Below are 25,735 nucleotides of genomic sequence, written 5' to 3'. Positions count from 1 at the left end.
AGGTTTTCACCCAGAGGGTGGTGGGGGTCTGGAACTCACTGCCTGAAAGGGCGGTAGAGGCAGGAACCCTCACCACATTTATAAAGTACCTGGATGTACACCTGAAGTGCGGTAACCTGCAGGGCTACGGACCCAGAGCTGGAAAGTGGGATTAGGCCGGGTAGCTCTTGGTCGGCCGGCGGACATGGTGGGCCTGATGGCTGTAAATGTCTCTGATCCCGCGGGTGAGTTTAATCCGGCTCCCTCCCTCCGGCCGGCTGCGGCTTTACCCATTGCCGGGGCCCCGAGTGAGCCAGGCCCGAGGCCTCAGCACCGCGCTCTCGCCCGGCCCCGCACAGCACAACAGCCTCGGTTGTGGTTGCCCCGCCGGGTGGGCCGGCTTTCTCGCCCCGGCCCCGGCCCCGGCCCCTTTGCCACCAACTTACCGAGAGTCACCGACACCATGGCGGCTCCGCGCAGCGCGTCACCTCAACGCCCGCGCGCCCGCCCGGCCGGCCGGAAGGGGCCGCCACCTAGCAACGGGCCCGATCCTGGCAACCAGCTCCTAGCAACCGGGCCCGACCCCTAGAAACCGGGCTCTGCCGACCGGGCCCTGGCAACCAGATCCTAGCAACCCGGGCGCTATCCTGGCAACCAGCTCCTAGCAACCCGGCCCGGCCCTAGCAACAGGCCCTAGAAACCAGGCTCTGCCAACCGGGCCCTGGCAACCAGTTCCAGCAACAGGCCCTAGTAACCGAGCCCTAGTAACCGAGCCCTATCCTAGAGACCAGGCTCTGGCCACCGGGCTCTATTCCCCAACTCTTTAGTTGTGATACTTTGCTGTTTCATGAACGTTTGGGTCAAGTCGGTGCAAATGAGGCACTTTGCAAAGTTGACCCTTTGGTGCGCTGCACACGGAGGTAGAGTTTGCGCTGGTTCTTTGCGCTGCAATTTGCCCGAAATCTGCATAACTTGAGCAAAAGGTGGCGGAATTTTAAGCGCTAATTACGCTCAGCGCAAATCGAGGTTCCGTAAACTACTGCGCTAATCTAAACAAACAAGCCGCTATAAACAAAACTGGCTGTGCCCCCCCCCCCCCCCCTCTGCAAAACACAAAAAAAACCTACAAAAATACAAAAAAAACCCCAAAAAACAAAAAAAAAAGGGCCTTGGGAAATGTTTGGAGTGTCGGGGGGCACTTGATCTAATGTTTATTTTTGTTTACTCTAAAAGAGTTGTGCCCCCCCCTCCGCCGGGGGAATTAATCACCATTGGGAGTTTGCAGGCCTCCAAATACTTTTGCATGTCATTTTTTTTTAATTTACTAAGAAGCGGCCACTGTTCGCCAATATAACTAGCAAATGGTTCTGTATATATTTATGTTTTTAAGTCATTTTCGGTATTTAAAATCATGTTACTCCCAGTTGGTGGACTGACTGTGATTTAAAATGCTTATTTTTTGTAATAAACCCATTTTCAGAGAGATGAAACAAACTGCACCAACTTACCACTCTTAAAAGATATCAAGGAATATTTTTAAAGCAACTTTTTATTTAAATTAGGTTTTAAAACTATGTCCGATTGCGCTGGCTGGGCTCCTGGCAGATTTTGCATTTGGCGATTATGCAAATGATTTTGGGAAGAAATCCGAACAAAAAAAAACCTCTTCTCAAAATGGGCGCAATTCTGGGCGCTATCTGCGCCCGGATCGCCGAGTGTGCCCAAAGCGGAAACTCTACTTAACTATCAAATATATGTAGACACATATAGGGCCTTATTACTAATCGTGGAATAGGATCCTGAAGTGGTACAGGATGCTGTTTTTTAAATGAGATGTTAATCTGAGTCCCGTCTGCCTATTCTGGTATTACGTGAAGAATTACAGAGTGTGGCACAAGTGGGGCAGTTGAGACAAATGTCATACAATGTGTCTGCGTAGCTAGTTTGTGGAGTTATCCAAAAACCGAGAGAGACAGACAGCAACACTATATCTTTTACACAGGATAATTCCTGGATACAAAATTCCAATTTCAACTTCTAATGTTTAAATTTTGACTTCAGTTTTGAAGACAAACAATATAGAGTTCTATGCACCAGAGTATTGCGTGTTTTTTTTTGATTAAACTAGAAAATATAATCTATCTTCTCATTTGATAGGAAAGTCCTTTTGAAAAGTGTTCTTATGTTGGATTCTAATGAGGTGCTACATCATTTCATGAAATAACAGGCACAATTTTAAGTGGAATCCCTAAATCACCATTAAATTCTAGGAATCATCATAGGCAGTTCCTCAAAATCGAGGAAGACTTGCTGCTACTCTAAAAGCGAGAGTTCTTAGGTGACTGAGCAGTCCAATACAGGAATTACAGTCTCTGTCACAGGTGGGAGAGACAGTGGTTGAGGGAAAGGGTGGGTGGGACTGGTTTGCCGCACGCTCCTTCCGCTGCCTGCGCTTGTTTTCTGCACGCTCTCGGCGACGAGACTCGAGGTGCTCAGCACCCTCCCGGGTGCTCTTCCTTCACTTAGGGTGGTCTTTGGCCAGGGACTCCCAGGTGTCAGTGGGGATGATGCATTTTATCAAGAAGGCTTTGAGAGTGTCCTTGAAACGTTTCCTCTGCCCACCTGGGGCTTGCTTGCCATGTTGGAGTTCCGAGTAGAGCGCTTGCATCTGGCTTGTGAACAATATGACCCACCCAACGGAGCTGATTGAGTGTGGTCAGTGCTTCAATGCTGAGGATGTTGGCCTGATCGAGGACGCTAACGTTGGTGCGTCTGTCCTCCCAGGGGATTTGCAAGACATGGTTGGTAGTATTTCTCCAGCGATTTGAGGTGTCTACTGTATATGGTCCACGTCTCTGAGCCATACAGGAGGGCAGGTATCATTACAGCCCTGTAGACCATGAGCTTGGTGTCAGATTTGAGGGCCTGAACTTCGAACACGCTCTTCCTCAGGCAGCCGAAGGCTGTGCTGGTGCACTGGACCTCGTCATTGATGTCTGCCCTTGCTGATAATAGGCTCCTGAGGTATGGAATACCACAGCAATGAAAACTAAAATTTAACTTATTCGGTCACTGTAAATCAATGACTAGGAATTCGAAGTACCTTAGTGTATTATGGATTAGGCAACTGGTTATTCACACATGGATGGAATCACAGAACACAATCCCCAAAACACTCGAAAAAAAAGCTGCCATTCTATGTAATAACAGAATTTGATTTTTTGCTGTTATCCAGTGGCACTGGTTATAATTTATACTCAAAGCTTTCTCTTCGTGATCTGCTATCATGAAAGACAATGGGGCATTACTTTAGCACTAACAGAAAGAAAGACTTGCATTTCTGTAGCGCCTTTCACACCTTCAGGCCTCTCAAATCACTTTACAGTCAATGAAGTACTTTTTCAAATGTAGTCACAGTTGTAATGTAGGAAATTGGCGGCAGCCAATTTGCACACAACAAGCTCCCATAAACAACAATGGCACAATGACCAGATAATCTGTTTTTGTTATATTGATTGAGGGACAAATATTGGCCCCAGGACACCGGGGAGAACTCTCCTTCAAAATAGTGCCATGGGATATTTTACGTCCACTTGAGAGAGCAGAAGGGGCCTCGGTTTAATATCTCATCTGAGAGATAGCACCTCCGACAGTACAGAGCTCCCACTGCATTGGAGTGTCAGCCTAGATTTTTGTGCTCAAGTCCCCGGAGTGAGGCTTGAACCCACAACCACAGAGGCGAGGGTGCTACCCACTGAGCCACTGGCAGACAGTGACTAGTGGGGTGCTGCAGGGCTCAGTGCTGAGACCCCAGCTATTTACGATATACATTAATGATTTAGATGAAGGAATTGAGTGTAATATCGCCAAGTTTGCAGATGATATTAAACTGGGTGGCGGTGTGAGCTGTGAGGAGGACGCTAAGAGGCTGCAGGGTGACTTGGACAGGTTAGGTGAGTGGCAAATGCATGGCAGATGCAGTATAATGTGGATAAATGTGAGGTTATCCACTTTGGGGGCAAAAACAGGAAGGCAGAATATTATCTGAATGGCGACAGATTAGGAAAAGGGGAGGTGCAACAAGACCTGGGTGTCATGGTACATCAGTCATTGAAAGTTGGCATGCAGGTACAACAGATGGTGAAGAAGGCAAATGGTATGTTGGCCTTCATAGCTAGGGGATTTGAGTACAGGAGCAGGGAGGTCTTACTGCAGTTGTACAGTGAGGCCTCACCTGGAATATTGTGTTCAGTTTTGGTCTCCTAATCTGAGGAAGGACATTCTTGCTATTGAGAGAGTGCAGCGAAGGTTCACCAGACTGATTCCTGGGATGGCTGAACTGACATATGAGGAGAGACTGGATCGACTGGACCTGTATACACTGGAGTTTAGAAGGATGAGAGGGGATCTCATAGAAGCATATAAAATTCTGACGGGACTGGGCAGGTTAGATGCAGGAAGCATGTTCCCGATGTTGGGGAAGTCCAGAACCAGGGGACACAGTCGAAGGATAAGGGGTAAGCCATTTAGGACTGAGATGAGAAGAAACTTCTTCACTAAGAGAGTTGTTAACCTGTGGAATTCTCTACCGCAGAGAGTTGTTGAGGCCAGTTCATTGGATATATTCAAGAGGGAGTTAGATATGACCCTTACAGCTAAAGGGATGAAGGGGTATGGAGAGAAAGCAGGAAAGGGGTACTGAGGTGAATGATCAGCCATGATCTTATTGAATGGTGGTGCAGGCTCGAAGGGCCAAATGGCCTACACCTGCACCTATTTTCTATGTTTCTACATCATAGATGATGTTGTTATACCTTCCAATCTGTTAGTGAATACTGAATCTAGAATTAGTGCAGCCACAATTGAGGAGTCTCCATCCAGGGGGCAGTAGTCTACAACATTACATTTCTTTCAAGTTCCTAAAATAAATCTAAAAAAAATAAGAGACGGCTTTGGAGGAGTTGGTATGATCCCTGCACTTTCAGTAATGAAAAGTGTGTTGGTCCAAAGTAGATGCAGAAAGGCATATGCAGGAAGACTGAGAAACTGTTATTTTGGAAAGCTTTTTATTTTAATCTCTGTAAATCAGAACGTATGTAAAACAATATCCCAGCTTTCTTCAACACAAGGAAAAAAATCTTATAATTTGGAGGATTAGGATATGCTGCCTCCCCATTAAAGACAGACATTTTGAAGACTAAATAAAACAATTTCAAGAAAATCTTAACTCCCCTTCTTCCTTCCTCCTCTGTTACTGGGCTACTGTTCCCCAGGCACTGGTGAAAGTGGCTACTCTCGACCTGTGAGAGACTAGGCAGTGTGAGTCACAACAGGATAGTCTACTGGGTTGCTTAAAAAAAAATCACTCTCAGGATGTGGACATCACTGGCAAGGCCTATCCCTTGTGGCCTTGAGAAGATGGTGTGTGGGCCTATTTTGCGAACCACTGGTAGCAGTTTGATGCAACGGAGGGGCTTGCTGGGCGACTTCAGGCAGGCAGTTAAGAATCAACCACATTGCTGTCTGGAGTCACATATCGGCCAGACCGGGTAAGGGCGGCAGATTTCCTTCCCTAAAAAGGACATTAGTGAACCAGCTGGGTTTTTAGCGTCACTCTGACAGCTTCATACCAGTTTATTTATGAAATTTTAAATTAAAATTCTCAAACTGGGATTTTAACTTGAGTTCTCTGGATTACTAGTCCGGTAACATAACCCACTGCACTACCGTACCCCATCATTCACACCTGGATTACTGTAAAAATCATGTCTAGTTACTAAAAATAGGAAGGCAGCCTACAACAACATACGAAGCCCCTTTCGACTATCCAACAAGGAATCCACAGACATTTCGTGCAACAGATTGCCATTCTTAGTTTATACAACGGGGCAATCTTCGCCCTCTCCCTTCCCTCCCACTGTAGACAGTGGTTAAAATGGGGGGAAAATTGCAACAGGATTAATAGTAAAAAGTAAAACATTTCATGGAAGTCATTTGAATCCCTCAAAAATAGTTTAAAAAGCTGGTTGGTGATTAGTAATGTTAATTCTATGCAGCGCGCTTTTAGACATAGAAAGAAAAACTGGTAATGCCAGGTCAGTGAGTCAGATGAGACCCAAAATAATTAACGCCTTACTGATCAGGGCTGTGGCTTTTCTTAAAGCAGGGAGCTTTCCCATTAGTTCCCACTTTCTTATTTCCCTTCCAGGAGCTTTGCAGCTCCATCACTAACCAGAAGAGGGGGAGCTCCCTGTCCCCCGACCATGCGGCAATGCTGCTTTGTAACTGTTTGCAAGGAGGGGCTGTGTGACGCACTGTCCCTCGTGGGGGTTGGAGGCTCCAGCTCTTTGCCACTTCCCCCTCGCAGTGCATTAGAGATCAGAAATTTGCCGCGCAAGGGGGTTGCCGTGGCTACGCTGAATTCGGCCACTCACGATACGGTGCATCGAGGTATTAATGTGTCGTGTCACTGGGATATCCATCCATCATTACTCTCGCTGTGGTTTGTACAGCGCACACCCAGTGATGTAATAGGCCACACAGATGAGAAAGCCCCTGGGTTATCCCAAGTTAGCGGACCTGAGCAGGGGCACTACAGGCAAGGACGTAACCGTCGGTGATCCCAGGGTACCGAGGTTTCCGACTCTGATTGCCATCCAATGATCCCTGGTGGAAACTGCCCAAGAGAACTCCAGGTCAGGATTCAGCTGTCATGCTCTCCCTAATCAATCAGCCTGGTGGCACATCACCAGCTAGGGGAAGAATGGCCACTTGGATGAAATACCAGAGGGTAGCGGGTACCCAAGAGCCAGTACCTTCAGGAGAGGAGTGCGCGGACTCCTTTGCCCTTTTCCAGGTTTTTTTTTCTCCCATATATATTTTCAACCAAAACTGTGAGGGAACTGGTTTACAGAAATGATGGAGCTCAGCAGTGTCAGAGAGATGCTCTTGTTTCACAGGGTAAAACAATACCAACATTACGATTACACGTGCTTTCAATCCAGAAACCGGGTTGGTGGGATATTCAACTGTGGGGGGCTTCGTGTCTGAGCTCAATCCTGGCTTCACCAAACATTCGCACATAACAGAGGGCTCTGGAAAGCGACTAGGTGCGGGAACGCTGGCTGATTTTAACCCTCCCTCCCCTAGAGGTGCAAGGGCCAATCCTTCCCGCAGCCAGTACCACACGGATCAGGAATCAAAACAGGAAGCAGGTCTCTGTGGCTAAGTGGTGCAATTCCCCTCTGAGCCACCAGGGGGAATCCAATTCATGTCTGTTAGCGACTGCATCTTCCTTTGCACATATAATTTTTAAAAATTGAGTCTAGAACAGGAACCGTGGCCAAATAAACAGTACTTTAAAAGTATGGGGAAACGAGGAAAGATTTATGATTTCTTGGTTTGGTGATATGTTACGTACACAAAACTACCCCGACCTTCTCTAACAGTCCCTAAGAAACAAAGAAAAGTTTGGACACGCTGTTAAACCTAAAATTGTAAAAAAACACACACACATAAATTGAAGAATGTTGGAATCCTGTCATTCCCTGTCCAACTCCATATCTTCAATTTCCACTGGCTCTTCCTCGTCAAAGTACTTCTCCTCTTCATCACGATTCACGATGTCAAGGTTGTCAAAATCTGGGTTGTCATCGACAGTGCTGAAAGCAGAATGGGTTTTAAACAACAGGAAGCATTACCGAGGTTTCCTAAACAGAGTTTACTTTTGTCCAATTCCCCTGCCGGTAAACGCCGGGCTGAGCCCGCCAACGCCGGGCCGGGGTAAAGTCCCGTGATCTGCAATCTTGCCCAAGTGGCGATGACTCCTGCGTGAACCCAGACAGCGAATCAATGGCAAATGTGGAAAGAAAGACTTGCATTTATATAGTGCCTTTCAAGACCTCAGCCATAGCCGAGTGGGCAGCACTCGCCTCCGAGTCAGAAGGTCGTGGGTTCAAGTCTCACTCCAGGGACTTGAGCATAAAAACCCAGGCTGACACTCTCGGTGCAGTACTGAGGGAGGGGCAGCGCTGAGGGAGTGCCGCACCGTCGGAGGGGCAGCGCTGAGGGAGCGCCGCACTGTCGGAGGGGCAGTACTGAGGGAGCGCCGCACTGTCAGAGGGGCAGCACTGAGGGAGCGCCGCACTGTCGGAGGGGCAGTGCTGAGGGAGCGCCGCACTGTCGGAGGGGCAGCACTGAGGGAGCGCCGCACTGTCGGAGGGGCAGCGCTGAGGGAGCGCCGCACTGTCGGAGGGGCAGCGCTGAGGGAGCGCCGCACTGTCGGAGGGGCAGCGCTGAGGGAGCGCCGCACTGTCGGAGGGGCAGCGCTGAGGGAGCGCCGCACTGTCGGAGGGGCAGCGCTGAGGGAGCGCCGCACTGTCGGAGGGGCAGCGCTGAGGGAGCGCCGCACTGTCGGAGGGGCAGTGCTGAGGGAGCGCCGCACTGTCGGAGGGGCAGTGCTGAGGGAGTGCCGCACTGTCGGAGGAGCAGTACTGAGGGAGTTCCGCACTGTCGGAGGGGCAGTACTGAGGGAGTGCCGCACTTTCGGAGGGGCAGTACTGAGGGAGTGCCGCACTGTCGGAGGAGCAGTACTGAGGGAGTTCCGCACTGTCGGAGGAGCAGTACTGAGGGAGTTCCGCACTGTCGGAGGGGCAGTGCTGAGGGAGTGCCGCACTGTCGGAGGGGCAGTGCTGAGGGAGTGCCGCACTGTCGGAGGGGCAGTGCTGAGGGAGTGCTGCACTGTCGGAGGTGCTGTCTTTCGGATGAGATGTTAAACCGAGGCCCTGTCTGCTCTCTCAGGTGGGTGTAAAAGATCCCATGACACTATTTCGAAGAAGAGCAGGTGAGTTATCCCGGTGTCCTGGGCAATATTTATCCCTCAATCAACATAACAAAAACAGATGATCTGGTCATTATCACGTTGCTGTTTGTGGGAGCTTGCTGTGTGCAAATTGGCTGCCGCGTTTCCCACATTACAACAGTGACTACACTCCAAAAGTACTTCATTGGCTGTAAAGTGCTTTGAGACGTTCGGTGGTCGTGAAAGGCGCTATAGAAATGTGTGTCCTTTTCTTTCTTCCCAAAACGCTTTGCAGCCAATGAAGTACTTTTTTGAAGTGTGGTCACTGTTGCAATGTAGGAAACGCGGCATCCAATTTGCACACAGCAAGCTCCCACAACAATGGGATAATTATCAAATAATCTGTTTTAGCTATTGGTTGAGGGATTAATATTAGCCAAGACACCAGGGCGAACACCCCTGGTCTTCTTTGAAAAGCGCCATGGGATCTTTTACGTCCACCTGAGAAAACAGACGGGGTTTAACGTCTCACCCAAAATCTCCGCAGTGCAGTGCTCCCTCAGTACTGCACTGGAGTGTCAGCCCTGAACCCACAACCCTGCGACTTAAGAGGCGAGAGTGCCACCCACTGAGCCACGGCTGATTTAACATAGAAACGCCCCACACTGTTTCAGAGACATGAGCATGCCAAGCCAGCTCACCAAATTACACTGTTGCTGCAGCAGTGAAATGATAAGCAGTTTCTTTTTGGTTAATCTAAAAGATTATTTTCAAGGCTGTAGACAAAATCTGACAAGCAGTTTTTTTTTAAATAAAATGGACCAGAGTACAGAGATTGCAAATAATAACGTGTTTTAAAAAAAAATGAGGTCAGGGGCCAGTGCTAAAGTGCTGGATATCATTTTACAAGACAGCAGATGTGGTAAATCTAGAGTGGTGTTCAGGAGACAAGCAATTGGGGTTTCAAACACCTGTAGATGGTAGGAGAGGAGGAACCCTGAAGGAGATAGAGTTTAACTATTTTGGAAGTTCAGGATTACATCGGATATACGGCACAGAAACAGGCCATTCAGCCCAACCAGGCCGGCGTTTATGCTCCACTCGAGTCTCCTCCCAGCTTTCCCCATCTAAGTCTATCAGCGTAACCCTCTATTCCCTTCTCCCTCATGTGTATATCTAACCGTCCCTTAAATGCATCGATACTATTCGCTTCAGCAATGAAGCAAATGGACTCCATCACTGCTATAATTTCTATGATTTCACTGATTTTATAGTTCGAATTGAAATTGGAGGGACAGGAACGAGCTTTTGCAGGCTGAATCCCATTGGTTGGCAGCTGCAGGGACTCCATTGTGGGGTAGTTGAGCTGGGCACCAGGGGAGGGGTGTAGCGAGTTCCACATTCTCACCACTCTCAGGGTAAAGATGTTTCTTCTGAATTCACTATTGGATTTCTTGGTGACTATCTTATATTGATGGCTTCTAGTTATGCTCTTCCCTACAAGTGGAAATATTCTCTCTGCAGCCACTCTACCTTTCATCATTTTAAAGACCTCTATTAGGTCACCCCTCAGCCTTCTTTTTTCAAGAGAAAAAAGACCCAGCCTGTTCATCCTTTCCTGATATGTATACCCTCGCATTTCTGGTATCATCCTCGTAAATCGGCTCTGCACCCTCTCCAGTGCCTCTATATCCTTTTTATAATATGGCGACCAGAACTGTACGCAGTGCTCCAAGTGTGGTCTAACCAAGGTTCCATACCGGGTTAGCATAACTTCCCTACTTTTCAATTCTATATGAGAGTCTGAGGTGATGAACACAGGAGGAACAAGAGGGGAAAATTCAAAGAGGCACTAATCACTGTGGTATCAACAGAGACAAGAATGGTTGTGGGAGAGAAAAGCGGCAATCTTGAAAGACTTGGATTTATATAGCGCCTTTCACGACCACCGGACGTCCCAAAGCGCTTTACAGCCAATGAAGGACTTTTGGAGTGTAGTCACTGTTGTAATGTAGGAAACGCGGCAGCCAATTTGCGCACAGCAAGCTCCCACACACAGCAATGTGATAATGTCCAGATCATCATCTTTTTTTATGATGTTGATTGAGGGATAAATATTGGCCCCAGAACACCTTGGAGAACTCACCTGCTTTTCTGCCAATAGTGGCCGTGGGATCTTTTACATCCACCTGAGAGAGCAGACGGGGCCTCGGTTTATCGTCTCATCCAAAAGACGGCACCTCCAACAGTGCGGCGCTCCCTCAGTACTGCCCCTCTGACATTGCGGCGCTCCCTCAGTATTGCCCCTCCGATTGTGCGCCGCTCCCTCAGCACTGCCCCTCCGACATTGCGGCGCTCCTTCAGTACTGCCCCTCTGATAGGGGCGACGCTCCCTCAGTACTGCCCCTCCGACAGTGCGGCGCTCCCTCAGTACTGCCCCTCCGACAGTGTGACACTCCCTCAGTACCGCCCCTCCGACAGTGCGACACTCCCTCAGCACTGCCCCTCCGACAGTGCGGCACTCCCTCAGTACTGCCCCTCCGACAATACGGCGCTCCATCAGTACTACCCCTCCGACAGTGCGGCCCTCCGACAGTGTGGCACTCCCTCAGTACTGCCCCTCTGACAGTGCGACGCTCCCTCAGCACTGCACTGGGAGTGTTAGCCTAGATTTTTTTTTGTAGCTCAAGATCCTGGAGTGGGACTTGAACCCACAACCTTCTGACTCAGAGGCGAGAGTGCTGCCCACTGAGCCACGGCTGACACAAGAAGAATATTGTCTGCAAGGAGGAATGTGTTCGGATCAGAGTTTGGATTAAAACCAGACAATTAATCAACAAAGGAGTGGGACCAATTGGATCGCTCTTTCAAAGAACCGGTACTGACACGATGGGCCGAATGGCGGCCTCCTGTGCTGTATGATTCATGATGCTAAATAATGGTCACCTGTAATCGAAGTCTCCATCCTCCCCGTCCAGGAAGCGCTGGTGCATGCGGCTCACAAATTCCTCCCTCAGCATGGTCTTCTCATCCTCACTGGGCACCCAGTCTGCAGCTTTAGACTCCGTGTTGTCCTCTATGTGGAAACAGGGGTGGCAGTGTCACAAGACACAACGCAAAACTCAAAAGGTTATTACACAGAGCTCCCCACCCACCCCTCTCCCGACGGTCCGGATAAAGCCCTCATGCAGAAGCAGCATGAAACCAGCTGGAACAGGAGATCCCAGATTCGTTCCCAAGTCCGCGCCGAGCTCACGGAGCTCAGCCTGTGGCTGCAGCTGGGCCGTTGTGGCTGGGGTCAAAGCCTCTGGGCTCGGGAAGGTAATAAACAAAAAGCCCAGGATTCTCATTCCGGACTCAGGGCTGGAAAACGAGCGCACACGTGGAGGTCGGAATCATTCGCGCTCGGCTGCGAGGTTTCCATAGTTGAATGGCCGGCTGACACTCAGTGCCGGAGGGCTGAGGACACCCATGAAGCCAAACCACAGCAACAGTCAGGTTCCTTCAGGAGAGAAAATTGGAATAAATTCAAAGCTTGCGCAGGATATACCGTAAATTTACAGTCACTAGTTCCTTCTTTGGAAATTACCTCACCCAGAGTCTTTTTTCAATGACCCAGGAAACCTGATTCCTTATAAATACGGGATATACCTCCCCACAATCTGCAAGGCTGAAGTCAGGAGTGTGACGGAGCACTCACCACTGCCTGACGTAACAACACTCGAAGTTCAACATCATCCAAGATACAGACTGCTTGATTGGTGGATGATAGCCACTTTCTCCGGAATGGGAGGGGGGGGCGGGGGAAGGGCCATCGGGCCCATACACGGTCTCCTATCATCGATTGGCATATCCCTTCCCTGAGCACCCACCAACACTGCTCCCCCCCCCCCCCCCCACTCCCCTATACTTGCTCCCCTCCCCGAACCTTCTGGGAAAAGCAAAAGAACCAGAGACCTGAAGCCAGTGCTGATGGGGGAGGGGGAGGGGGAGGGGGAGGGCGAGGGGAACGTGGATACCCAGACCCCGAGCTTGTTTATTTAAATTCAATTTATTGCTGTATTTGTTTAATAGAAAATAACTAAGTTAAATTTCATGTATATCAGAGCTATTCATGTGGTGTGTAGGGTTAATTAAATTACTCTGTGAATCCACATCAGTAATATAACACGCAGAATTTTAGATTTTCAGGCACTACACGTCCTTTCCCTGTTACATAAACTTTCATTTATCCAAATCATGAAACTGTTTCCTAAATTCCATATTATAAATCTGCAGCAGATTTTGAAATTGAACTCATAGGCATCAAAGTTGGGCCTATAGGTTTGTGTATCCCAAAGGTGGCAAAATAATGCGGCCCCAAATTGCTCTCAACGGGACTGCCTGTAGCCAGGCCAAGAGTCCTCTGTCAAAATGTCCCTCCAACCCCAGGGTGACCGAGCAAGCCCTAGGTCAGTTGGCTAATGTCACCCATCAGTAGCGGGTGCCACATTTGACCCCAGTATCTGAGATCGAAGGATTTATTTCATTCACAGGCTGTGGGCATCGCCTGCAAGGCCGGCATTTATTGCCCATCCCCAATTGCCCTAGAGAAGACGGTAAGCTGCCATTTCAGAGGGCAATTAAGAGTCAACCGCACGAGGAGAGATTTCTTCACTCAGAGAATTGTGAACCTGTGGAATTCTCTACCACAGAAAGTTGTTGAGGCCAGTTCGTTAAGATATATTCAAAAGGGAGTTAGATGTGGCCCTTACGGCTAAAGGGATCAAGGGGTATGGAGAGAAAGCAGGAATGGGGTACTGAAGTTGCATGATCATATTGAATGGCGGTGCAGACTCGAAGGGCCGAATGGCCTACTCCTGCACCTATTTTCTATGTTTCTATGCATTGCTGTGGGTCTGGAGTCACATATAGCCCAGACCGGGTAAGGGCGGCAGATTTCCTTCCCTAAAGGACATCAGTGAACCGGATGGGTTTTTACAACAATCCGGCAATTTCATGGTCACCATTACCAACAAATTTATCTTATTGAATGTTAAATTCCCCAGCTACCATGGTGGGATTTGAACTCATGCCACAAGATCATTAGTCCAGGCATCTGGATCACTAGTCAAGTAACATAACCACTATGCTACCATACCCCTATTCAAATAGGGCTGGCTGCTCCTGATTGCTATCCAATCAACACTCGACAAGGACAGGATCAGGCTCTGCTGTGATGCCTCCCACACTCAAATAGCCTGCCAACATTTACGTCTGGACTTAACACCTGATGAATAGCCTCTTGTGCACAGACCTGTGATACCATACCTCAGCACGAGTCACTGCCTTCAGAGAAGGGGAACAATTTAGCAATAAAGGCGAGTGACATAAAATTATAATGTTTCACACACAATCGTCAAAATTTTTCTTTTACGGAAACATCTAACCCCAGGATAGAAACACACCTTCCTCCTCATCATCCTCTTCCTCCTCCACACAGGCATCCTCCCGTTCCTGCTGCCACTGCAGCCTTTCCTGCACCATCTTTTCCTGGTAAGTGCTCATCAGCAGGTCAGACAGACACATGGCGTTGCCCAGGTTCTTGCTGCTCTGAGCTAACAGCTCCTCCTCCGTCATGTACTGTCTAATATACTGTTCGTAAAGCAGCGGATCTCGAGTTCGCATCTGCTCGTCGCTGAAATACTCCCCGTCTGCAGGGGAAAGACAAAGGGCAGCATCAGCAAAGACATCTATTGGTGCGTTCACCAGAGACTGGAGCACAAAATCTAGGCTGACGTTCCAGTGCAGTGCAGAGGGAGTGCTGCACTGTCGGAGGGGCAGTACTGAGGGAGCGCCACACTGTCGGAGGGGCGGCGCCGAGGGAGCGCTGCACTAGCGGAGGGGCAGTACTGAGGGAGCGCCACACTGTCGGAGGGACAGTACTGAGGGAGTGCTGCACTGTCAGAGGGACAGTACTGAGGGAGTGCTGCACTGTCGGAGGGACAGTACTGAGGGAGCGCTGCACTGTCGGAGGGACAGTACTGAGGGAGTGCTGCACTGTCGGAGGGACAGTACTGAGGGAGTGCTGCACTGTCGGAGGGACAGTACTGAGGGAGTGCTGCACTGTCGGAGGGACAGTACTGAGGGAGCGCCACACTGTCGGAGGGACAGTACTGAGGGAGCGCCGCACTGTCGGAGGGACAGTACTGAGGGAGTGCTGCACTGTCGGAGGGACAGTACTGAGGGAGCGCTGCACTGTCGGAGGGACAGTACTGAGGGAGTGCTGCACTGTCGGAGGGACAGTACTGAGGGAGTGCTGCACTGTCGGAGGGACAGTACTGAGGGAGTGCTGCACTGTCGGAGGGACAGTACTGAGGGAGTGCTGCACTGTCGGAGGGACAGTACTGAGGGAGTGCTGCACTGTCGGAGGGACAGTACTGAGGGAGTGCTGCACTGTCGGAGGGACAGTACTGAGGGAGCGCCGCACTGTCGGAGGGACAGTACTGAGGGAGCGCCACACTGTCGGAGGGACAGTACTGAGGGAGTGCTGCACTGTCGGAAGGACAGTACTGAGGGAGCGCTGCACTGTCGGAGATGCCGTCTTTCGGATAAGATGTTAAACTGAAGCCCAGTCTGCCCCCTCAGGAGGACCTAAAAGATTCACAGCCACTATTTCAAAGAGCAGGGGAGTTCTGCCTGGTGTCCTGGTCAATATTTATCAACATCACTAAAACAGATTATCTGATCATTATCTCCTTGCTGTTTGTTGGATCTTGCTGTGTGCAAATTGGTGCTGAGTTTCTAAAACTTCAAAAGTACTTCATTGGCTGTAAACCCCTTCATGTAACTTTAAAAACACTTTATTAAATCTCCGCTTAGCTTTCCCTACTCCAGTGAAAATAGTTTGTCTATTTTTTATTGCCCTTTGTTGCTCTTCGAACACTTTGGGACATTCCGAGGTCGTGAAAGGGGCTATAGAAATGCAAGTTCGTGTTTCTTTTATTTGAGAGATGAAGACTGCTTCTGAATTATAAGGAATGCTGCAAAACTATTGGAAGACCCACGTTTAATCTCAATTGCTGAAGTGATAAGTTTTTGAATTTGCTCTGAATCCTATTAATGAGCAGGACAGCGTGGGAAAGGTCCAAATAATTGGGTAAAGCTCACTGTTACTGGTCAGATATTCACAGTCAAGGCTCGCACATAACAAACACAAGGCTCGCACAAACGCTCACCACATTTAAAAAATACTTGGATGTGCACTTGAAGTGCCGTAACCAACAGGGCTACGGACCGAGAGCTGAAAAGTGGGATTAAGCTGGGTAGCCGTTTGTCGGCCGGCGCGGACACGATGGGCCGAATGGCCTCCTTCCGTGCTGTAAATTTCTATGATTCTATGATACTCCAGCACTTTCTAGAAAGGAGGAGGAAAAATATGGGTGGGGTTGAAGCAGTCTTGGGGTTAAACATCGGACTGAAAAGCTGTTGCCTTTACTGTAAGGATACTGAAAGATGTGATTGCACTGGAGAGGGTACAGAGGAGATTTACGAGGATGTTGCCTGGACCGGAGAAGTTTAGCGATGGGGAAAGATTGGATAGGCTGGGTTGTTTTCTTTGGAACAGAGGAGGCTGAGGGGAGACCTGATTGAGGTGTATTAAATTATGAGGGGCTGAGATAGAGTGGATAGGAAGGATCTGTTTCCCTTTGCAGAGGGGTCAACAACCAGGGGGGCATAGATTTAAAGTAATTTGGGGGAAGGTTTAGAGGGGATATGAGGGGGAATGTCTTCACCCAGAGGGCGGTGGGGGTCTGGAACTCACTGCCTGAAAGGGTGGTAGAGGCAGAAACCCTCACCACATTTAAAAAGTACTTGGACGTGCACCTGAAGTGCCGTAACCTACAGGGCTACGGACCCAGAGCTGGAAAGTGGGATTAAGCTGGAAAGTGGGATTAAGCTAGGTAGCTCTTGGTCGGCCGGCGCGGACATGATGGTCCGAAATGGCCTCCTTCTGTGCTGAAAATTTCTATGATTCTATGATACTCCAGCACTTTCTGGAAAGGAGGAGGAAAAATATGGGTGAGTTTGAAGCAGTCAAACAACATAAGGAACAGAATGAAAAATAGACTAAAACTATCTTCACTGGAGCAAAGAAGGCCAAGAGGAGATTTAATAGAGGTTTTTTTTAAATTACTTGAAGGATATCAGAGTGATTGGGAAAAGACTATTTCTTCTGGTTGGTGAGTCAATGATGAGGAGTCATCAATTCAATAGAAAATAGCAGTTGTCGGCCATTCGGCCCTTCGAGTGCACCACCATTCAATATGATCATGGCTGTCACTAACAGTGAGGGAGCAGAGGTTAAGAGAAATTTCTCTGCGCAGAAAGTTGTTAGAGCATTGAGATGTTTTGCCATAGAGATTAGTTGAGGCATAGGCCATTGCATCTTTTCAGGGAAGAGCAGATCTAGGGATGGATTTTCGGTTTTGATGATTTCGGGGTGGTAAAGTTTGCGCCTCAGTCAGTAACATTGGGCAGCTGGGCTCCGAGTGTGGGGTGCAGCACTAAGGGAGGCGTTGTACACCTCTCTTGGGGCGTTAACGTGGGAAACTCCCGAGCTAAAGAGCCGGGCACGCTCCCAGAGATGCCTGGGAAGAAAAAAAAACCTGAATAAAACCCCACAAAAAATTCCCAAAACATTGCCACCGCCACCACAATATAAACTGCAAAAAAAACATTAAGAGAAAGCACAATCGCACTTACCTTGGACGGCATTACTTACCTCCCTGCCGGCGATGTAGGTTCCCCGCCCGTTTTCCCATGCGGGCTCTGCGGGCTAGGCCGGAGTCAAGAACCGCGCCGGTGTTGCAACCAGGGACATTGCACACTGGTGCAGCTCTTCCGGGCGGTACTGCTCCGCGCCGCCGTTAAACCAGCCCCGGAAACCCCCGCGGGACACTGGAAGGCTGACCACCGGCCCAGAAGACCTCACCGCCGCCATTGCCGCTGCTCCGGGGCGATAAACGGAGCGCAAAGGGGCCGGAAAATCCTCCCCCGTGAGTTGAAACCTACTCCAGCCCTACACTCGCCAAGATCTCGGCGCTCCTCCAATTCTGGCCTTTCTCGTTAAGGAGCCGGCACAGACCAAATGGGCCGTTTGAGCCCCTTCTGTGCTGCAATCTTCTCTCACTTCTCCCAAGTTTCTGAATGTAAATATTCACACACAGATAGAGGGGAAGGAGCTGCTGCAGTTAGTCCCCATGCCCAAAAAGAAAAGCTCTGCGTAGCATCCCTTAGCAATTAGTTACAAGCAAGAACCAGGAGGCAGGAAACAGCTTCTTAAACCAGACCACTGCATGTTTTATTTGGACAGGCAAAGGGAGAAGTTAAAATTAATCTACTTTGTCTTTTCTTCTGGCAACTTACATTTTTTAAAAAAAGAACAGCATGAAAGAAAGACTTGCATTTATATGCCTTTCATGACCAGCGGACGTCTCAAAGTGCTTTACAGCCAATGAAGTACTTTTGGAGTGTAGTCACTGTTGTAATGTGGGAAACGCGGCAGCCAATTTGCGCACAGCAAGCTCCCACAAACAGCAATGGGATAATGACCAGATAATCTGTTTTTTGTTACGGTGATTGAGGGATAAATATTGGCCAGGACACGGGGGATAACTCCCCTGCTCTTCTTCAAAATAGTGGCCCTGGGATCTTTTACATCCACCTGAGAGAGCAGACGGGGCCTCGGTTTAACTGAAAAACAGCCCCTCTGACAGTGCAGCACTCACTCAGCACTGCACTGGGAGTGTCAGCCTAGATTTTTGTGCTCAAGTCCCTGGAGTGGGACTTGAACCCACGACCTTCTGACTCGGAGGCGAGAGTGCTGCCCACTGAGCCACGGCTGACATGGTGAGAAAGACTGAGCCTACATGCAATCTGGTCTACGGGCTGCAGTAGGATAGAGGGGGACACAAGTGGGTTCTAACCAGGTGTGAAGATAAACTATTTATAAATCGTTGTGAAACAGGAGGTTAGCTGAAGCAGTGGGTTATAACATCATTCAAATCCAACATCTGGTTTTGAATCCAGCCCACAGGATGAGACAAATGTCTCCATTCTTTTGTTAATGACAAGGATGTTAGTTGAAAGATACAGAGGAAGAATTTAATCTCCATTCTTACTGGATACAAATCTACAGCAATAAAACTAGCAAATATCAGATACAAAACTAGCAAGCTGACTTGGAGCATTTGGAGGAGTTGGGAAATATTGCTGAGACAGATTAGAGGGAGCTTCAAATCCTATCTTTGCAGGAAGTGCTTGATGTTGACACAAAGAGAAGGAAACTGTTGCCTTCCTCGGAAATGGATATACACGTAACTTCATCAAAATTAGGGGGGGTGGGGTGGGGTGGGGGGGAGAAACTGCTGAAAAATGACATTATTGACACTAAAGTATACGTGCAATCATCTTCACTTCATGTGGAACTCACTGCTGTAAAAGTTAACAGGATGTGGTGAGACTGCCGATTCTTGTGTTTAAAGTGTCCTTGCTCAACATCTGATCTGATCACCACCATTTGTATGAGGTATGACAACAACAACTTGTATTTATATAGCGCCTTTAACGTAGTGAAACGTCCCGAGGCGCTTCACAGGAATATATAAGATAAAAAATGACACCGAGCCTAAGCATAAGTAGAAATTAGCGCAGGTGACGGAGGTAGGTTTTAAGGAGTGTCCTGAAGGAGGAGAGAGAGGTAGAGAGGCGGAGAGGTTTAGGGAGGGAGTTCCAGAGCTTGGGGCCCAGGCAGCAGAAGGCACAGCCACCAATGGTTGAGCGATTATAATCAGGGATGCTCAGGAGGGCAGAATTAGAGGAGCGCAGACATCTCGGGGGGGTTGTGGGGCTGGAGGAGATTACAGAGATAGGGAGGGGCGAGACCATGGAGGGATTTGAAAATAAGGATGAGAATTTTGAAATCGAGGTGTAGCTTAACCAGAAGCCAATGTAAGTCAGCGAGCACAGGGGGTGATGGGTGAGCGGGACTCAGTGCCAGTTAGGACACGGGGCAGCTGAGTTTTGGATCACCTCTAGTTTACGTAGGGTAGAATGTGGGAGGCCAGCTAGGAGTGCATTACAATAGTCAAGTCTGGAGGTAACAAAGACATGGACGAGGGCTTCAACAACGGATTAACTGAGGCAGGGGCGGAGACAAGCGATGTTACGGAGGTGGAAATAAGGTGGTCTTAGATATGCTGCGGATGTGTGGTCGAAAGCTCAGTTCAGGGTCAAATATGATGCTTAATCTGTTCTGTACTTAGTCAGTCGTCTCTTTTTCACAGTTAAGGATTTTTGAAGAAACGCCAGGCTTGTGACACCAGAACAAAGCCAGGGTTTTGGCTTCTAACTACCGTCTTAAATTACTGAGCTATTGGAAATCTGCCAGTGTTCTGTGGCATGAAGAGGCAAGACCCAAGGAAGGATATACTTGCCTTAGAGGGAGCATGTCGAAGGTTCACCAGACTGATTCCTGGGATGGGGGTGGGGGGATTGTCCCACGAGTAGAGATTGAGTAAACAAGGCCGATATTCTCTAGAGTTTAAAAGAATGAGAGGTGATCTTATTAAAATATTTAAAATTCTTACCGGGCTTGACAGGGTAGATGCAGGGAGGGTGTTTCCCCCAGGGCTGGAGAGTCTAAAACCAGGGGTCACAGTCTCAGGATAAGGGGTCATCCAGTTAGGACTGAGATGAGGAGAAACCTCTTCACTCAGAGGGTGGTGAATCTTTGGAATTCTCTGCCCCAGAGGGCTGTGGAGGCTCAGTCATTGAGTATATTCTAGACAGAGATCTATAATTTGGGGGATATTAAGGGAATCAACGGATATGGGGATAGTGCAAAAAAGTGGAGTTGAGGTAGAAGATCAGCCGTGATCTCATTGAAAGGCAGAGCAGGCTCGAGGGGCCGAATGGCCGACTCCTATTTCTTATGTTCTAAGATTGGGGTTGGTGCCCATGATTCACCATATGGCAAGTTCCCCGTCTTACCCAAACACTGGGTTGCTCCAGGGTCATCGAACAAGAATCAGCGCAAGTGCCCCTTTAACATAAGAAACAAACATACAGTCCAATCAAACTAAAAGCTCAATATAAGCGTAAACGTCCCAACAAAAAGCCAAGGGAACCTTCCCAACTAAATCACACTGTTGTTATCAGTATCTGTAAGATTGGGCTCAGGTGTGATGCCTTCCATGGTTGAATTACTCCCTGATTCTCACTGACTATTGGTGAGAAATAAAGCACTGCTGGGGAGATGCTGCAGGGGCGACCAGCTCCGGCAAGGTGCTCGAGTGGAGCATAAACACCGGGTGCATGGACTGGTTGGGCCGAATGAACATAAACAGAACACAATAGGAGCAGAAGTCGGCCATTCGGCCCCTCGAGCCTGCTCCGCCATTCAATAAGACCATGGCTGATCTGATCTTGGCCTCAACTCCACTTCCCTTCCCGTTCCCCATAACCCTTTACTCCCTTATCGTTCAAAAATCTGTTTATCTCCACCTTAATTATATTCAATGACCCAGCCTCCACAGCTCTCTGGGGTACAGAAGTCCAAAGATTCACGACCCTCAGAGAAGAAATTCCTCCTCATCTCCGTTTTAAATGGGCGACCCCTTATTCTGAAACTATGCCCCCTCGTTCTCGATTTCCCCCTCTCTGCATCTACCAGCCCCCTCAGAATCTTGTAAGTTTCTGTGCTGTATATCCTATATAAAAGAGGCAGCACCTTCCTAAAAGTGGGGCGGGAAAAAAGGAAAACACCTTTTTACACATCACCTTTAATCAGCTGCTGCAGGGCCGCATACCTCTTGTTGCGAACATTTGTTCGAGCAGTTTTCTTCCTTGAAGACTTTCTAATTTCTTTACAGTAAAAAGTAACTTCGTAATCGCCAGCTAAATGGTTGAAACAGACCAGATGCTCTTCTTTGATGATTTTGTGAAAGCGTTCGAGGAAAACCACCGGCTTACGCCAGAAAAGGTCCTTGACGATGTCCAGCTTCTGGTCATACACGAGGTCAGGCTCGTCCTTCTGCTGGCTCTTGATCTGAGCCTTGCTGCTGGCGATGGTATGAAACAGGCTGTTCAGCGAAGCATCCATGGCATCTTCCTCCTGCTGGTCGGAAAGCTCCTTCATCCTTTTAGCTGCCTCAGCAACCTCTCCCGGCGAGGCAGGAGCAGCGGGCGGATTCTGCTGATTGGGGGCAGCACAGCCCTCACTGGCAGTTACGAACATCTCTTCCATCATTGCGTCGGCTTCCTGAGTGACACCATCTGGAGAAGCATCATTAACTGTTGGAGCAATTTCCAAGAAATCTTGTGTTTGTGGGCCTACGAATAAAATAATGTTTCTATTAATTATGCAACAACTTGTATTTATATAGCACCTTTAACGTAGTGAAACGTCCCAAGGCGTGTTATAAGATGAAAAATTTGACACCGAGCCACATAAGTAGAAATTAGTGCAGGTGACCAAAAGCTTGGTCAAAGAGGTCGGTTTTAAAGAGTGTCTTGAAGGAGGAAAGAGGGGCGGAGAGGTTTAGGGAGGGAGTTCCAGAGCTTGGGGCCCAGGCAACAGAAGGCACGGACACCAATGGTTGAGTGATTATAATCAAGGATGCTCAAGAGGGCAGAATTAGAGGAGCGCAGGCATCTCAGGGGGGGGAGGTGGCTGGAGGAGATTCATCATCATAGGCAGTCCCACAGAAACAAGGAAGACGTGCTTCCACTCTTAGCATGAATTCTTAGGTGGCTGAACAGTCCAATACAAGAACCACAGTCTCTGTCACAGGTGGGACAGACAGTGGTTGAGGGAAAGGGAGGGTGGTTGAGGGAAAGGGAGGGTGGGTGGGGGAGTCAGCTTTGCCGCACGCTCCTTCCGCTGCCTGCGCTTGGTTTCTGCATGCTCTCGGCGATGAGACTCGAGGTGCTCAGCGCCCTCCCGGATGCACTTCCTCCACTTGGCCAGATACCCCCAGGTGTCAGTGGGGATGTTGCATTTTATCAGGGAGGCTTTGAAGGTGTCCCTTGTAATGTTTTTGCTGCCCACCCTTTGGCTTGTTTGCCGTGAAGGAGTTCCGAGTAGAGCGCTTGCTTTGGGAGTCTCATGTCTGGCATGCGAACAATGTGGTCCTGCCCAGCGGAGCTGATCGAGTGTGGTCAGTGCGAGGGCCATGGAGGGATTTGTAAACAAGGAGAATTTTGAAATCGAGGCGTTGCTTAACCGGGAGCCAATTTAGGTCGGCGAGCACAGGGGGTGATGGATGAGCGGGACTCGGTGAGAGTTAGGACACGGGGCAGTGCGCACAGGGGGTGATGGGTGAGCGGGACTGGGTGCGAGTTAGGACACGGGGCAGCGAGCACAGGGGGCGATGGGTGAGCGGGACTCGGTGCGAGTTAGGACACGGGGCAGCGAGCACAGGGGGTGATGGGTGAGCGGGACTCGGTGTGAGTTAGGACACGGGGCAGCGAGCACAGGGGGTGATGGGTGAGCGGGACTCGGTGCGAGTTAGGACACGGGGCAGTGAGCACAGGGGGTGATGGGTGAGCGGGACTGGGTGCGAGTTAGGACACGGGGCAGCGAGCACAGGGGGCGATGGGTGAGCGGGACTCGGTGCGAGTTAGGACACGGGGCAGCGAGCACAGGGGGTGATGGGTGAGCGGGACTGGGTGCGAGTTAGGACACAGGGCAGCGAGCACAGGGGGTGATGGGTGAGTGGGACTGGGTGCGAGTTAGGACACGGGGCAGCGAGCACAGGGGGTGATGGGTGAGCGGGACTGGGTGCGAGTTGGGACATGGGGCAGTGAGCACAGGGGGTGATGGGTGAGCGGGACTTGGTGCGAGTTAGGACATGGGGCAGCGAGCACAGGGGGTGATGGGTGAGCGGGACTCGGTGCGAGTTAGGACACGGGGTCAGCGAGCACAGGGGGTGATGGGTGAGCGGGACTCGGTGCGAGTTAGGACACAGGGCAGTGAGCACAGGGGGTGATGGGTGAGCGGGACTTGGTGTGAGTTAGGACACGGGGTCAGCGAGCACAGGGGGTGATGGGTGAGTGGGACTGGGTGCGAGTTAGGACACGGGGCAGCGAGCACAGGGGGTGATGGGTGAGTGGGACTCGGTGCGAGTTAGGACACGGGGCAGTGAGCACAGGGGGTGATGGGTGAGCGGGACTCGGTGCGAGTTAGGACATGGGACAGTGAGCACAGGGGGTGATGGGTGAGCGGGACTCGGTGCGAGTTAGGACACGGGGCAGTGAGCACAGGGGGTGATGGGTGAGTGGGACTTGGTGCGAGTTAGGACACGGGGCTGCCAAGTTTTGGATGACCTCTAGTTTACGTCGGGTAGAACGTGGGAGGCCAGTCAGGAGTGTATTGGAATAGTCAAGTCTGGAGGTAACAGAGGGCAGGAATGAGGGGGGCACATGGTTGGATTGTATTATCTAAAAGCGATGTGCAATAATCTGACTGAAACTCTTTCCCCCGGCAGCTGGGAACTCTGCCCTGACCTGAAACTGGGAGTTGGGTTAAAACCCAGGCCTTGGGGCCCAAGCTGTGAAGGCCCCAGAGCCTCGCCCCCCCCCCAGCCTGGGCCCCTCCCGGGAAACATTCTTCGGCCTTTTACCTTTCAGCCGATGCAGACCGCTGTCCCCGTCCATCTCCTCACATCCTACACCCGACCTCCGGATCTTGGTTCTCTCAGATCCAATGGAACACAACCCGGAACCTAAACCTGGCCGGACAGGTTCCGATCGTCAACAGCGTCCGAACTGGGGGAAATGTATCGCGGCTCGAACGTTCCGCCCCAACTAGCCCCCAAAAGACATTCATCTAAATGTCTAACATTGTTCATGACCTGCCACTGTGCCAATCTATCATTGTTATTCAAGCGATTATTACATTGATAGGTGAATTGTTAGGCAGAAATAAAATTTCGCATTCCTTGCATTTTGACCTCAGCACATATATTTTAAGCCAGTTGTTTTTCGTTTTAAGTAAGTGAAACTCGGCAGCTGTGGATGCAGATTTCATTTTATGTGCAATAAAGAAAGTCTTGCATTTATATAGCGCCTTTCACGACCATCGGACGTTTCAAAGCGCTTTACAGCCAATGAAGTACTTTTTGAAGTGTAGTCATGTAGAAAATGCCACTTTGTGCACAGCAGGCTCCCACAAACAGCAATGTGATAATGACCCAGATAATCTGTTTTTTAGTGATGTTGATTGATGGATAAATATTGGCCCCAGGACACCGAGGAGAACTCCCCTGCTATTATTTGAATAGTGTCAGAGGAACTTTTATGTCCACCTGAGAGGGCAGACGGGGCCTCGGTTTAACATCTCATCCAAAAGACGGATAAAAAGACTTGTATTCTCCAAATAGTGAGGTTAATATAAGTGCAAACTGCATGTACATATCACTCCAGTCCCCACACTGAGCCAATAAGGCACCTGGCCTGATGGCTAAATAATAATATTATTTATCTTTCCCGTTCTCTTTTTTAATCCTTTGGGCATTTGTTTGTGCCCCTCTATAAACAGGGACTTAATTAATTCCTGGGATGTGGGTGTCGTTGGCAAGGCTGGCATTTATTGCCCTTCCCTAATTGCCCTTGAGAAGATGGTGGTGAGCCGCCTTCTTGAACCGCTGCAGTCCGTGTACTGAAGGTTCTCTCACAGTGCTATTAGGGAGGGAGTTCCAGGATTTTGACCCAGTGACAATGAAGGAACAGCTGATATATTTCCAAGTTAGGATAGTATCTAACTTAGATGGGAACTTGGAGGTGATGGTATCCCATGCGCATGCTGTCCTTGCCCTTCTAAATGGTAAAGGTTGCGGGTTTGGGAAGTGCTGCCGAAGAAGCCTTGGCGAGTTGCTGCAGTGCATCTTGTAGATGGTACACACTGCAGCCACG

General features: G+C 49.5%; 2 protein-coding genes across 7 annotated transcripts in view; both read right to left on the bottom strand.

Moving 5' to 3' along the window:
* c26h19orf47 (chromosome 26 C19orf47 homolog) overlaps positions 1–532 on the bottom strand; it is a 43,738-nt gene extending 43,206 nt beyond the window's left edge. For all 6 annotated transcript variants that reach the window (XM_070867696.1, XM_070867698.1, XM_070867700.1 and 3 more), the window contains exon 1: positions 426–532. In XM_070867696.1, the coding sequence (XP_070723797.1) occupies positions 426–444 (19 nt within the window). In that variant the 5' untranslated portion in view covers positions 445–532. The remainder of the gene's footprint in view (positions 1–425) is intronic.
* Positions 533–5,028: 4,496 nt separating this feature from the next.
* On the bottom strand, positions 5,029–24,563 carry ccdc97 (coiled-coil domain containing 97). Its single transcript, XM_070867695.1, has 5 exons — positions 24,445–24,563; positions 21,602–22,153; positions 14,227–14,472; positions 11,726–11,855; positions 5,029–7,640 (listed from the first exon to the last, which is right to left on the bottom strand). The coding sequence occupies exons 1-5, from the start codon at positions 24,476–24,478 to the stop codon at positions 7,520–7,522; spliced, it is 1,083 nt and encodes a 360-aa protein (XP_070723796.1). The 5' UTR covers positions 24,479–24,563; the 3' UTR covers positions 5,029–7,519.
* Between the last annotated feature and the right edge of the window lie 1,172 nt (positions 24,564–25,735).

The sequence above is a fragment of the Pristiophorus japonicus genome, chromosome 26 (genome assembly GCF_044704955.1).
Source record: "Pristiophorus japonicus isolate sPriJap1 chromosome 26, sPriJap1.hap1, whole genome shotgun sequence".
Taxonomy (NCBI): Eukaryota; Metazoa; Chordata; class Chondrichthyes; family Pristiophoridae; genus Pristiophorus; species Pristiophorus japonicus.
The sequence above is the reverse complement of the archived record's forward strand: the minus strand, read 5'-3'. Positions and strand labels throughout refer to the sequence as shown.